This window comes from Herpailurus yagouaroundi, unplaced genomic scaffold (genome assembly GCF_014898765.1).
Source record: "Herpailurus yagouaroundi ecotype Mexico unplaced genomic scaffold, PumYag 182, whole genome shotgun sequence".
Taxonomy (NCBI): Eukaryota; Metazoa; Chordata; class Mammalia; order Carnivora; family Felidae; genus Herpailurus; species Herpailurus yagouaroundi.
This window is the reverse complement of record NW_024412413.1, coordinates 60,203,937-60,219,327: the sequence shown is the minus strand read 5'-3', so window position 1 is coordinate 60,219,327 and position 15,391 is coordinate 60,203,937. Positions and strand designations below refer to the sequence as shown.

Below are 15,391 nucleotides of genomic sequence, written 5' to 3'. Positions count from 1 at the left end.
CTGAGCATTCAGAAATTAGAATGGGCACTAGGAAAGCAGATTCTTCTCACCTGTAATATACACACACACGCGCGCGTGCGCACACACACACACGTATTTTAATGTTAAGAGCTACCAACATGGAGCTCGAACTCACGACCCAAGTCACATGCTCTACCAACTGAGATAGCTAGGCACCCCATCTGCAATATTTTAAAATGCAGATTTCGGGGCGCCTGGGTGGCTCAGTCGGTTGAGCGGCCGACTTCGGCTCAGGTCATGATCTCGCAGTCCGTGAGTTCGAGCCCCGCGTCAGGCTCTGTGCTGACAGCTCAGAGCCTGGAGCCTGTTTCAGATTCTGTGTCTCCCTCTCTCTGACCCTCCCCCATTCATGCTCTGTCTCTCCCTGTCTCAAAAATAAGTAAAACGTTAAAAAAAAAAATTAGAAAATAAAATAAAATAAAATGCAGATTTCTGGGGCGCCTGGGTGGCTCAGTTGGTTGAGCGTCTGATTCTTGATTTTGGCTCTGGTCGTGGGATAAAGCCCCACGTTGGTCTCCGTGCCAAGCATGGAGCCTGCTCAAGATTCTCTTTCTCTCCCTCCCTCTGCCCCTCTCCCTTGCTGGCATGTTTTCTCTTGCTCTCTAATAAAACAAAACGCAGATTTCTGGCTTCAATCCAACCTAATAAACCTGAATCTCAAAACGAAGAGCTTACTTAGGGAAATGTATTTTAAAAAGGGTCCCCTGGTGAGCCTTATGTGCAGCTACAGCTATGAATAATTGCAAATGGCTTTGAGAAAACAGAGACCAAAATTACAAAAAAAAAAAAATCTCACCAAGTCCAAACAAGGCTGCTGCTTGACTCCAATTTTTCCCCAAAAGCGTCAGGCCTTCTAAAAAAGTTTACACTTTCTACAAACAGGGTATCTCAGCTGTAGGGACGTGAAAGGCAAAAGAAAACTATGAAGAAATCACAGCTGGCTCTAAGGAACACACCTGTCTTGCTTCCTTTGTAGAATTCAAGCAGCAGAACACAGAAACTCTTTTGCAAGAGGAGCTCAATACAAGGAAAACATGCCAAAACAAGATCAGGGAAGACTTCAGGTATGTGGGGGAAAGAGGGAGGCAACTAGGTTCAAGTACACAAAAGTATTTTTTTTCTGCAGAATTGATACAGAGGGTGAGGGGGAATATCAGTAGAGAGCAGACATAAGAACAGACAGAATTTGTCTTAGGGCTCATGTGCTTTGCTTGTTATTTAGAGAACCAAAGAAGTCCATTACATGAAGGCTCTCATCTTATAGCTCTTTTCACTTCCGGCTGCACTTCCTCAACTACCTCATACCTAAGCATGAACATGGTAGTGAAAATTCTGTAACTTCCTCCTCTACTCTATACCTCAATGAACTCCTCACCTGATACTTTCTAAAATCCAGAAAGCAAGCACTATAAACATAATATCTTTCTCAGGAACACATCTTCACTGCTAGAGATAGATTATTTGACATGAATTCCAAGTGTAGAACATCCTGAAAATACATTTCAATTTCTTACCTAAGAATCTGCTCTAGCAATGAGAAGGTAAAATTTGGTTAAAATACTATTTAAAAAAATGTGAGAAAAGAGTAACAAAGGAAAGGAGGGGAGGGAAGGAGCTAACATTTTCTAAATCTTAACAAGACACCTCAGATTTTATTTATTTATTTTAATATTTATTTTGAGAGAGACAGAGACAGTGCAAGCAGGGGACAGGCAGAGAGAAAGAGAAAGAGAAAATTCCAATCCCAAACAGGCTCCACACTGTCAGCACAGAGCCCAACACAGGGCTCAATCCCATCAACTGTGAGATCAGGACCTGAGCTGAAACCAAAAGTCGGATGTCCAACCGACTGAGCCACCCAGGCACTCCCAACACCTCAGGTTTTATTAAGAACAGGAGGGACTTTTCGTGGTGCCTCACTGGCTCAGTCAGTACAACATGAGACTCTTGATCTTGGGATTGTAAATTCAAGCCCCAGGTTGAGCGTACAGATTACTTAAAAAATAAAAAAAAAAAATCTTAAAAAACAAAAAACAGGGCCTTTGCTAGTTTGCAAACATCACCACCAAATATCCCCCCATAAGATATCTCCCAATCTGACACCCTGGCTCATCCCCATCCCTATCTCCAAAATATACAGCATCAGCTATCAGGCCTGAAAAGTAATTCTATTATTCCAGTGAATACCTAAGAAAATGAACTGTCATATAATTATTAAACTTTATTTGAATTGAACTTATATCTATTTTTTTTTGAACCTGTATGTATTTTCAAAAATAAAATGTTACTTCTTATCGATGTTAGTCCAAGGAACACTATTACTCAAGTGTTAGCCTCTCAAGTATTAAAATACATCTTAAACATCCGTATATTGCTGCAACTCTCAAACCATGAGCTCTCAGGACCCCCCCCAAAAGTAGTAATACACACCCACACCCACCCACCCACCCCCACACCAACCACCAAACCAACCCAAAAAACACCCCATACTTTTTTCTCCCATACAGATTCTGAAGGACAGATAGACTTGGATTCAGAAACTAAGCTCATGCTCACATTTCACCACAGGGAGAGTATCTGAGAGTGATCAGACAGATACTGCTCTCCTTAAAAATGCTAGGCCAGCTACTGGTCACCTCAAAATTAGACACAGGTACTGGTCACTCCCAAGTCAGACTGATATACAATCAGATATGTGTTTGCAAGTGAATTTTAAAAATGAGGGGCACCTGGGTGGCTCAGTCGGTTAAACACCCGGCTTTGGCTCAGATCGTGATCTTACAGTGAGTTAGAGCTCACATCGGGCTCTGTGCTGACAGCTCAGAGCATGGAGCCGGTTTCCAATTCTCATCTCCCTCTCTCTCTGCCCCTCCCCTGCTGGCACTCTGGCTCTCTCTCAAAAATAAATAAATGTTAAAAAAAATACAAAAAATTATTTACCTTGTGTACCATGAGTGGGAAAAAAAATTTTTTTTTAAACTGACACTCAGAGAATGATCCCACCCCAACAACCTGGCTCGCACAAACAACTAAATGTATTTAAAATAAAACAGACTCAACAGAATCCAGCATTCCCTCCTTTTCCAGGCTGTGTTTATTCTTAGGGAAAATACTACAGGGGAACCACAAAGAGGCATAAAACTTGTTTTTTATCAAAGCCATCAGTTCTGACATGTTAGAAGAAGGAATGCAAAGACGTAAGTGGGGGTGGGGTGTTTAGCTGGGGAGATAGTGAAGAGTAAGTTTTTTTCTTACTACAAACTTCCTTACCTCTAGTTCTTTAGGTATAAAATCAGGTAAGAAAAATAAAATGAAAAGGTATAAGATCCTTAGTGTTCTCAACCACGCACCCTAGGGAAATACAACCCTCTACCAGAAACTTCTCAAAGACCCAACTTATAGGAAACAGGGCAAAACACCAGCCATAAATGCTGACAAAACATCAAAATTTTCATCTTGCTTCCACAAATTTTTAAAGTTTTTCTTCTTCAAGTGTTCAATTTATATTCCTAACACTTCTTATCCAATTTTTCCCTCACACACAGCTAGGTAAAAACATGTTTAAGGGTTAGAATATAGATGGGAGGGTAGAAGAAGAAACAGAGCAAAGAAAAACCTGACTCCTATTTCTCAAGTTAAAATTGGAATACATTTTCAAGAGCCCTGGGCAGGACAGAGAAAAATTCCATTCTGCCTCTTTGCTCTTCCAAATTCCTATAGCCAAGTGGCTCAACAGCAGTTGAATGGCACACATAATGACATCATTGATTGGAACTATAATAGAAGAGAGTGAGAAGAGCGGGTGGTGGGGGGGAGTGGGAAGGGAGGGAGGTGAAGATGTATTTGTGTTACAGACAAAAGACAAGTTCTGTTCCTCAGCAGGGACAAATGAAGAACCAGATGAGGGGATAAACTGAGGTCAGAGAGTTTTCCCTATTGTTTCCTCTTTAAACAGCTCCTTCACCACTCCCTCAAGGTTTGTTCCAATGGGCGGGTGGAGAAACAGCAGTTTTTATCTTAGAGAAGAGGCAGGGGAAAAAATGGCCAAATATTCATTTTCAAATTATTATTAATTAGAAGAAAATTTTAAGGACTGGTTAAATTTTAGTTGGACCCCAAAATGCTCCTAAGAAATGCCGAAAACTATGTGGGGTTCATCTTAGCTCTTCCTGAAATTCATCCTGACAGCCACTCTCAAGTGCTATCTGTACCATATATAAAAAACCCATGCAAATCTTTTCTTGTGGGTTAATGTAAGCTCAACATAATGTAGTTTTTCAAGTGGAAGAAGCATTTTTGGGAAAATGCCAATCCAGGATGAGGTGTGCGATGTTCCCCCCCAAACCCCTGCTCAATGAAATACAATGTCTAAGTAGATCTACAATTAAGTTCTTCCCATCTACAATCCTACTATATGCATTCTTCTTGGTCTCATGGGGCCCCATGAGAAAGGCTAACAGAGAATTAAGTAGCGTACTTGGCCTAGGTACTGCTACTTGAGTATATTTGGATGGAAAAGAATCCAAACCCACTTAGCAGGCTACTTTTCCAACTTATCTTGGGATCTAAATCTTCTACCACTACCCTTTTAAAAAATATTCTACCAAATTCCTCACCATAGCTTATGGTTCTTCAGGTTCTTATAGTACCATGTTGGCAATGTCCTATGCGTGGCCCCACAGTTCTTCCTTTGGAAAAGGTTTATATACATATACCTAAACTCTAACAATTTATAGACTCTCTGAGAAAGCTGATGACTATGACTAAATCCATAGTGTGAACTTCCTTCTCTCCACATCCCTCTATACCAAAACCGAATGCTGAGGGGGAAGAACAAACATTTCTTCATTTATTTCAGGTGGTGGAAGGGAATACAGACAGAATCAAATAGGCCTTCCAGAAGAGACTGAATGGAAACCAACCCACCATCATTTAGCCACAGTGAAATCTGTATGCTAGGAAACACTGATGCTCTCCTGTGCCTGGAACTGACTCTTTGTCCCAGCTGCTTCTCTGATAGCTCAACAGATTTCAGTGACATCCTCAAAAAACAAGGAAAGTCCAGTATCTCTCTCACTCTGATGTGGTTCATCCCCAAGCAATGGTGAGCAAAAACATGTAACTACATGAAAAGTTCATGAAACTAATCACTGCCTAACAATCTTCTAACTACCAGCCTCAACAACAAGACAATGATCAATGAAGGGATATTTAATTTTTTAACCTTTTTATATTCGGACACTGTATAATAACACAGACCATAACCATCAGGGAAGAAAACTGGCAAAAATCAAAACACAGGAAAAGCAGCCTTTAGGGTATACAGGCCTCAAGGTAACCCATTAGGACAGTGACCTTAACACAAGCTACAAAGTAGGGAAATCTCAGTAAAATGCCAGCACAGAAATAAGGAAGATATACTAAGGTCAATAGGGATAAAAGATGCCTATAGTTTCTACTACTAATTAAGAACCAAGAAGCAGTAACACATGCCCCTCACTTGTGGGGGAGAAGAGTATAAACTACATTTCAGTTTTCTGCGTAGTGCCTGAGTTTCAGTTTTGTTTTGTTTTGTTTTAATACTTACTGAGCTGGATGTTCTATAACTTCCTAAAGTATCAAGTTTTACTTCCCCCAAATATGCCAACGTTTGGGGAGAAAAAATGAAAACAAAACAATCCAAATTAGCTACATCACTTAACACCATAACTCTAAGCCCAGAGTTTTGATAAAACTAACGTCCTATGACCATCACCTATTAACTGAGCTGGCTTCCCATCTATTCCCTCTATCCATCTCTCACTCCTTTCCAAGATGAGTTTCTTACGTGCCAAGCCGAGTCCTGTCCTTCACCAATAGGACTAACCCAAACACTACTCCTCTTAGGAGACATGGAAAACTGACAGAGACGGGGGAGAAAACAACAACAACAACAACAACCAGTCAAGCACAAGACTGAAAACCTAGCTGGTGATCAATCAGAACCAACCAGGCAGAGGTTATTTTATCTGGGTTTTGTTTTGTTTGAGGGGGTGGGAGGTTTCTCAGCCCATAGTCACCATGAGGCTTATATGAGAAAAGGCATGCCATTCTATCCTCAAATACTCCAAAGAGTTGGAGGGGACAATTTACAGCCTCTTGTGTAAAAAATGTCTATAAATGCCAGTGCCATTCTTTGCCCTGTCACTTCCCATTATCCTAAACCAACAGGATTCTATTCACTGAGACTTGAGCTGGAAACATGAACGGACAGGCCTTTCTTGGGCAGGGGGAAAGGAGGAAGATGATTGGGGGGGGGGGGGGTGAGGAGGAAAGCCAGATTTCTTTAAGTTTCTGTGTACTGCCTAACATGTAAAGTATACTAGTGGAGATGAAAGCTGAAATACACGAGCAGTCATGCAAAAGTCAGCCTAAGAAGAATAACAGAGATTTAGTTTCCTCAAATTTGTAACATGCTCAAGATGTAAATCTAAAATATAAAGAAAAAAATGATCGAATTGTGACAGTTAAAAAAAAAAAATCAGTCATAAACACTATTGACCCATGGCTCACTTCCTCTCACACGCTTTCTCTTTATCATATGCACTGGTCTATAGAGGAATCTACTGAAGAGAAACCAGCAAGCAATCTGGGATTTAAGCTGGATCAAGCAAACACAAACCCCATGCAATGGAGATAACAGGAGGGGGGTTTCTCATTGCCTTTTTCAGAATACTAGGATGAAAAGAGAAATCTCTACACTACCTGCTAACTTCCACTATTTGCATTTTATCTAAATGAATGAGATCTATGCCTAGAGAATTATAAACCTTGAAAGATAGATGACCAAATTATATTAGAGGAGGCTATACTGGAACCCAGGACCCCAGAGTGAGGCGGCCAGAGTATGCTGATCTGGCTGTTCCATAAATACAAACTTAATCAGGTCACTAACCTTGGCCAACCAAATACTAAGTAGCAAATCATCTCTGGTGATAGAGAACAGTTAAGCACAAGATTCTGAACCAAACAACTCTCACTGAGAATGCAGCCAGTTGCAATTTGAGGATCTGGATCTAGAACAACTAAGTTCTGAGGGAAAAGTTACTTGACAAAAAGAGCACTTAGTCCTTCTTATCTCTTACTACTCCCTCTCCTCCAATTTCTCTCCTTCCACATTCACTCTGAGGTTGCATGTATATATTTTAATGTTTATTTTGAGAGAGTGCGCACATTGCATATGTGCATGCAGGAGGGGCAGAGAAAGAAGGGCAGAGAGAGAATCCCAAGCAGGCTTCACAAAGTCAGCACAGAGCCTGACATGGGCTCAATGAAATCATGAAATCATGAAATCATGACCTGAGTGGTTATTAAGAATCTGTAACTGAACCAACTGAGCCACGTGGAGCCCCTAAAACTGCTTATCTTCTATAGGCACTAAAAAATTCTGGGCTACAGAGACAGTGGTCCAAGTATGTGGTCTGATAAAGAATTTCTATGATACTTCCAAGTGTGAAAACTGTGTGAGATATAAGGTAGGCTTGAACTGTCCAATATACATGTAGTTATTTAAATTTAATTAAAATTTTCAGTTTCCAGGCACCCCTAAAAATTTTAAGAAAGCTCTCTCTGACCAAGAGATCAAGAGTCACATGCTCTACTGAGTGAGCCAGCCAGGTGGCCCAAATGAATTAGAAATTTAAAAAACCTTGGGCACCTGGGTGGGTCAGTTAAGCATCCGACTTGATCTCAGCTCAGGTTACAATCTCATAGTTTGTGGGTTCAAGCCCCACGTCAAGCTCTGTGCTGACAGTGCAGAACCTACTTGGGACTCAATCTTTCTCTTTCTCTCTCTCTCCACCCTTCCACCACTCACACTATCTCTCTGTCTCTCTAAAAATAAATTAAATTAAAATTTTTTAACTAGTATTTTGCTACAGAATTTAAGAAAACTACTCTAGAACATATGTATGACAATGAACGTTATCTGAAAACGGAACTCATAAAGTGAGAGTTTTACCAATTACCATTATCTGATTATAATCCTTCAAAGATTAATTTTTTAAATTATTTTTTTAAGTTTATTTATTTTGTTTTAGTAATCCCTACACCCAGCCTGGGGCTGGAACTCACAACCTCAAGATCAAGAGTTGCACACTTTGGGCAAGAGTGCCCGACTCTTGACTTCAGCTCAGGTTATGATCTTGTGGTTGATGAGATGGAGCCCCACGTCGGGCTCTGCACTGACATCCCGGAGCCTGCTTGGGATTCTCTCCTATTCTCCTCTCTCTGCCTCTCCTCTGCACACACATGTGTGGACTCTCTCCCTCTCAAAACAAACATACATTAAAAAAAAAAAGAGTTGCATGCTAGCCAGGTGCCCCAACTCTTCAGAGATTTAAAATAGGAACTGAAATCTTATCAGTGATGAACTAAAACACAAAAGTTAATTACCTCAATTAAAGTCATAAAGCTAGGTGGCCAACAAAACTAAGAAAACAAACATTTATTAAAGGTCAAAGTGTCACTACTTTAGATAATTTCATATACGCATTTCCCCTTCACAAACAGTGTTAGGTAGTTTTACTAGTGTTACTAGTTTACTAGTGTTACTAGTTTACTAGTGTCACTCCCAGTTTTACAGAAGTTTAGTAATTTGCTCAAAGTCACAAAGTTAAAAAATGTATTTATTCATGCTTTAGCTTCTTCCTATGGACTAAAAATGAAAGCAAGTCAAATATGGAGAAAGATTCTAGGTAAGTGAAGTGAAACGGCTGATATCCCTGTAATGAAATACTATGAACATAACTCAGGTGGGCAGTATAAAGTGAGGGGCAAACTCCTCTCAGGAATGTACCCAAATGAGCTACATAGCTGGAGATAGTATGTTCAATTTTGTTAATTTTAATGGAACACACAATTCTCTACAGTGAAGTTACTGCTGAGATTTCTTCCAGGAACCACTTTGCTTGGAAGCTTGTAACTTTTGAGATATTCTCTTTGCATACAATTTCCATTTATTACACTGATTCCAATATGATTCTCAGACACCTAGTCTTCATATACAAAAGGAGACAGATAAGAACTGAGGCCACAGATCCAAGCACCCTTCCCCTTGGCTATCGAGCAAAACACAAAAGACTTGGTTTATTATAATTTTTCCCAATTAAGCTACATGTGGTTTAAGAATCACATACTCTGCCTACTCTGAACTCCTTTTTTTTTTTTAATTTGAAATAGGGGCACATGGGTGGCTCAGTCGGTTAAGCAGCAGACTCTTGATTTCAGCTCAGGTCATGACCTCATAGTTCTCGTGAGTTTGAGCCCCACAATGGGCTCTGTGCTAATAGCACGGGCCCTGCTTGGGATCCTCTGTCTCTCTGCCTCTCTCAAAAATAAATAAACATTTAAAAACATAATAAAAAATAAATTAAAATTTCACATAAACTAGTAAATACCCCTACTGAACACCCAAGGTCTCAGCATCAAGCTGGGCACAAAGACCTGATGTTATGCTTCTGGTAAACATAAAAAATGTAACCTAAAAGGAAGGAAAATGGAGCACACTTTTGTCTGAGAAGCCCCACTGAGTCACAAGTGTTTACTTTTTAGTGCTCAATTTTTCTCCTGAGCAAAAATGTAACAACCACTGTCAGTATTTTCCAATAGATTTTCAGAGAGTTAAATGTTTCCATACTCAAGTAAGAAATGACTTTTTTTTAGGTTTATTTATTTATGTAATCTCTACACTCAACATGGGGCTCAAACTCACAACTCTGAGATTAAGAGTCGCATGCTCTTCCAACTGAGCCAGGAGGCGCCCCAGGGACTTTTTTTCTTTTGACAGTTCTTCTGGTTTGAAGTAGTCTTCCTTAACCCTGTCCCCATTTCAACAACCAAGAAACATGCTTTCATTCTCACAGAACAAAGATTAAGAGACTACCTGCTCTAGGCAAAGGAGAATCCTCAGCATTTTCGCCAATGTGCCTGGCAAAACTCCAAATACAACAATGCCCTGTAGAACTGATTGCACCACACAGCAGGTGTTATCTTGCTTAATAAACTCAATAGTGTCTGTTAGCAGAGGAGCAGAAAGAATGAAATAATTTTCTCATTTTTGTTCCAGGAAACCTTCAAATTTTGTTTCTAGGTACCTTTGATCTAAAGACAGGACTGTCATCTCCTGTTTCCATTATAACTATATCAGAAGTTACAGCAGATGTAGCAGGTTTTTAACATCATTGAATTCAACATCCTAACCAAGAGAAATGCAGACCATGTTCTAACTGCCTGAGTGAAAACTATGAAAAAAATCTGCAGGGGGAAAAAAAAAAATTCACCATGTGAAATAATTCCTGTAATGCAATCAAAAGTCAGTGAGAGGAGGCCCCTGGGTGGCTCAGTCAGTTAAGCATCCGACCTCAGCTCAGGTCATGATCTTATGTTCAATGATCGTGAGTTCAAGCCCTGTGTCAGGCCCTGCACTAACAGCTCAGAGCCTGCAGCCTGCTTCAGATTCTGTGTCTCCCTCTCTCTCTGTCCCTCCCCGCTCATGCTGTCTCTCTCAAAAATAAACAAAAGTTAAAAAATAAAAAAGTCAGTGAGAAGAGGTGATAGTCAAAAGACTTCATGAAATGAAGTGCTGAATAGCTTGCTATATTCTCAGGACAGTCATTTCCAGTCTATGTAGCCCCCAAGCTGTTCTAAGGTGGCAAAAACAGTACTTTACCTTTCTGGAGATTGAAGAGACATTCAAACCAAATCTTTGAGCTCTTTCCTTTAGTTTATCAAGGTTAACCTATAAAAAAGAGGCAAAGGGGGAACCCATATTTAAAAAAATCAAAACAGAAAATACAAAAAGCAGAAATTATAGTCCAAAGCTAAGAGTTCAATTAAACCTACGATATCAAAGATACTCTATATGTGCCAAATCAGGAAACTAAGCAGCACCCATCCATGCCATTAATTATTAAAAGGCCTTTTCTGGAATGCAGTCAAAGATTCAGCCCAGCCTCCTTCGTTCATCAAAGGTGGCAAGAGCCTCAAGAGGGTTTAAAATCAAAGTAGGCCAAACACTGCTTGAAGGAGCAAACAAATACCTAAATAATCACCTCCAAACAAGTCTATTATTCACAGTTCAAAATCATTAATTCCTATACATAGCCTTTGCAATAGTTCTTAACTCTATACCCAGCTCTCATTACTTCAGAAACCAAATCTACCACCAGTACCCAATTCAATTCTCTTCCTTTTTCTTGGAAGCCTTGATATACAAAACTTACTATCATAAGGATATGGGGGACATTTCATTACTACTACTACTACTACTACTACTACTACTACTACTACTGCAACTACTGGTACTACTACATTTCAGCTTCACTTATGATACTACACTGTAATCCCAAACAGGATTTCATAAAGTCAAACATCATCCACCCAAAGTATTTGTTTTCATTTTCTAAATATGCCACCTAATCACAATGGTCCAGACATATTCTAGTATTCCTTATTTTAGGATTTTATATTTAATAGGTAGTGTTGAAAAATACCAGTATCTACCAACAGAACTCATAAGTTGCTTCCACAGATTCACTTGTGGTAACTAAGAATCAGACATTGTCCAAAGCCACTGGATAAGGCCTAAAACTACAGTATCCTAAAACAAAGAATTATATGGATTGTCCTGTAGCTAACAAAATCTATTCATTTTTTTCAAGAAGAATGATAGGAAGGAAGATGTCTATAGTGACTCTGAAGATATGGCATTTTCCTGACCTCTAAGTACTCAATTCATTTTATTTAGGACATAAAACACTATATTGAAAACAGTCACCAAACTCATATGATCTCAGAGAGTCCTATGATCTGGGGAGAAGTTGTTTCTAACTTTAAAACTAGAGTTGAGATTTCTCTCTCAAGGTATAAAAAAAAAGATGTCTTACCATAGGCTTGGCATCAGAAGACAGGCCTAAAGAAGAAAATAAAAAAAGTTTTATTTAACATTTTAATTTTTTTTAATGTTTATTTTTGAGAAAGAGACAGACAAAGCAAGTGCAGGGGAGGAACACAGAGAGGGGGAGACAGAATCCCAAGCAGGCTCCGTAATGTCAGCACAAAGCCCAACACAGAGATCATGACTTGGGCCAAAGTCGGATGTTTAACTGACTGAACCACCCAAGCGCCCTGGTAGAGCCACTTTAGAAAACAATTTGGCAGTTACTCAAAAAGTTAAACAGAGAATGTACCATATGACCCAATAATCCCACTTCTCACTATACACCCAAGAGAAACGAAACATACATCCACACCAAAACTTATATATGAATGTTCACAGCAGCATGAGCTATAGTAGCCAAAAGTAAAAACAACCCAAATGTCCATTAGCTGATGAATGGATAAAATGTGGCATATGCATACAATGGATAATTATCCAACATTAAAAAGAAAGGAAGTACTGATGCATTCTACAATGTGGATGAACCCTGAATACATTATGCTAAGAAGCCAGTCACAAAAAACTATGAATTGTACAATTCTATTTATATGAAGGCAAATTTATATGCACAGAAAAAAATGAGTGGTTGTTTGGGTAGGGGAGGTGGGAGGGAATGGGAAACAATTGCTAATAAGTACAGGGTTTCTTTTTGGGGAGATGAACATGTAAAATTAGACTGTGGTGATGACTGCACAATGCTGTGAATATATTTTTTAAAAAACCATTGAATTATATACTTTAAATGGATAAGCTATATGGAATATGAATTATATTTCAATAAAGCTGTTAAAAAAAAGAAAGACGGGTAAGTGGGTGGCTCAGTTGGTTAAGCGTCTGATTTCGGCTCAGGTCACTATCTCATTGCTTGTGAGTTCAAGCCCCACATCAGGCTCTCTGCTGTCAGCACAGAGTCTGCTTTGGATCCTCTGTCTCATTCTTGCTCTGCCTCTCCCCCGCTCATGCTCTCCCTCTCAAAAATAAACATTTAAAAATAAACAAACAAATAAAACAAAACATGTAGTGATAGTGGCTAGAATTTTGCTAGTCTTTTTAAAAAGCACACCAAAACACTAGATCTTTGGAGGACATTTTCTTAACACACTTTAAACCGACAGATCACTAGGAAGACTAAATTAGATTAAGATATTACATTTAAAATTTAAGTCTCTAGAATGTGGACTTTATTCTTTTTGAAAGTAACTTTTTCCTGGGGCACCTGGGTGGTTAAGTCGGTTAAGTGTCTGACTCTTGCTTTCAGCTCATCATGATCTCATGGTTTGTGAGTTCAGGGCTCACTGCTGTCAGGGCAGAGCCTGCTTCAGAGCCTCTGTTCCTCTCTCTGCCCCTCCCCAGCTTACACTTGAAAGAAAAAAACAAAACAAAATATTCTCCCTCTCCCTCTACTCCTCTCCCATTTACACTCTCTAAAATAAAAAAATTTTAAGAAGTAACTTTTCCCCTAATTTATTACAAGATACATAGTCAATGTACTAATTTTAAAAACATAGACCAGCAAAAAGTTGTCACTCAAAATTCCACCAATCAGACACCAGGAGCAGTAACAATTTAGTATATATTCCTCCAACCTCTATTCCTTTTTATATTAAAAAATTTTTTTAATTTTTATTTTTAAGTAAACTCCATGGTCACATGTGCGGCCTGAACTTACAACTTTAAGATCCAAAGTCACATGCTCCACCAACTAAGCCAGTCAGGCAACCCCAACTTTTTTCTATCCATATGTGTACTTCTACTACCAAAAGGGGAATATACTGCAAATACAATTTTATAACCTGTTTTCACTTTAACCAATTCCCTATTGTATATTACATTGTTTCCAATTACCACTAAAAATAATACTGTGATAATCCTTATGGCTAACCAAGTCTTTAAGCATATCCAAGATCATTTCCTTGTAAATTCCTAGAAGTTAAGACTGCTGAAGCAAAAGAACTCTGTTCTTTCACCACTCACAGAAGGCAGAACACCGGACAGGTACACAATAATTACATGCTGATTTGAGACACCAGAATAAGTAGGGAAAGTAATAAAAAAATGAAACTTCTCTAAAGATGTCCAAGAAGACCAAAACAAATGTTGGTGCTCCCTCCTATGCTAAATTGCCTGGGAAGGCTTAAGTATGGTTTTATGTAAAGCAAAGAGGTGAATGCTATAACCTCTTAAAGGTTTTCTAAAACTAACAAGTTTGCCTTAATTTGTTGTGACAGAAAAGTAAAAATATAAAGACAACTTTCTCATTAGAGTCTCTGTACTCTTACCTTTTGATGGAACTGAAGAAATCCCAAATCTGTAGAAAGAAAAACAAGTTAAATTTTAGGAAGCTGTTCACACTCCTGGTTGTCTGTCTCCGTGTCAAGTGTACACATGGCACTTCTTGCTTGTGATCTCAAGCCTTGCAATCATTAGCTAATTCTAACAACCTCATGAAAGAGGTTCAGTTTACTCTTTTTCTCACCAAGAGCCCACAGAATAAGCTAAAAGGGAGCCTTATCAAAATTGGGGGAAGTCAGTTTCTGACTTTCACCTATTAGAAAAATTCTGCTTGATAAGACCCAATCTATAGCTACTACATCCAAATCAGGAGAGATGTTCTGAACAAAGCCAAAAGAGTATTTCTTTTCAGCAAAGTCTCTATTCTACTTAAAATCAAGAATTATATTTAAAATCTAGGATCATGCCTCCACCTTCGTACTATCACTATCTCAGATCTAAAAGGCTCAGGACACTCACCTTGCTGCCCGAGCAGCTTTTTTACTCTCTAAGCTCACAGGTACATTGAATCGCTCAGCTCTCTTCTGCATTCTCTAGGTGATAAAAAGACAAAAGAAGTGGAAGAGAAAAATTAATTTCTGGTTTCCTTCTTTAAAGAGAAAAGTTGTTTAGAAGAGGGTATCTTTAGAACATCAGAAGTATATTTCATAAGGTCTAAACTGAGAATACTGACACCCCTAGAGGATATCAGGTTGTATCCACCCAGGGCTTAACTCAACAGCCTTTTCCAGAAAGCAAACACAAAAGACTATTATTACATTCATGTCCTCAAAAACAAAAGGAAAGGAATAAAATAAAACCCACATTCTGCACGAAGCCAAGAAGACAAAAGCTGTGTTTAGTTGACCTTTGAAAACGGATCAAAGGAACAGCTTGGTTCCAACACTAGTAGTACTCTTTCAGTTAGAAATGAGGCAGTGTTGTCCTATGCCATCTCTACTTTAAAGGTACCAAAACAAAACAAACAAAAAAAACCCCAAAAAAACCCATACATCTCAACTGGAACCTAACTTCAGAGATCTTGACACAAAGTCCAGAGACATTTCAGTCTTACCAGCTTTCCAGTAGTGACATCTTCCCTTATTTTTCATCTTTTCCAAG

At 39.0% G+C, this 15,391-nt stretch overlaps 1 protein-coding gene and 1 long non-coding RNA gene across 3 annotated transcripts in view; one reads left to right on the top strand and one right to left on the bottom strand.

Annotated features, from left to right (window-relative positions):
* SARNP (SAP domain containing ribonucleoprotein) overlaps positions 1 to 15,391 on the bottom strand; it is a 55,041-nt gene that overhangs the window by 21,134 nt on the left and 18,516 nt on the right. For both annotated transcript variants that reach the window (XR_005795509.1, XM_040491800.1), the window contains exons 6-9: positions 14,750 to 14,823; positions 14,278 to 14,306; positions 11,946 to 11,971; positions 10,730 to 10,798 (exon numbers count right to left, since the gene is read on the bottom strand). Coding sequence is in view for 1 of the 2 variants with exons in the window: in XM_040491800.1 (XP_040347734.1) it covers positions 10,730 to 10,798; positions 11,946 to 11,971; positions 14,278 to 14,306; positions 14,750 to 14,823 (198 nt within the window). In the remaining variant the exon portion in view is untranslated. The remainder of the gene's footprint in view (positions 1 to 10,729; positions 10,799 to 11,945; positions 11,972 to 14,277; positions 14,307 to 14,749; positions 14,824 to 15,391) is intronic.
* Positions 3,421 to 5,168, top strand: LOC121040971 (uncharacterized). Its single transcript, XR_005795511.1, has 2 exons — positions 3,421 to 3,997; positions 4,880 to 5,168. It is a non-coding gene; the product is annotated as an uncharacterized LOC121040971 (long non-coding RNA).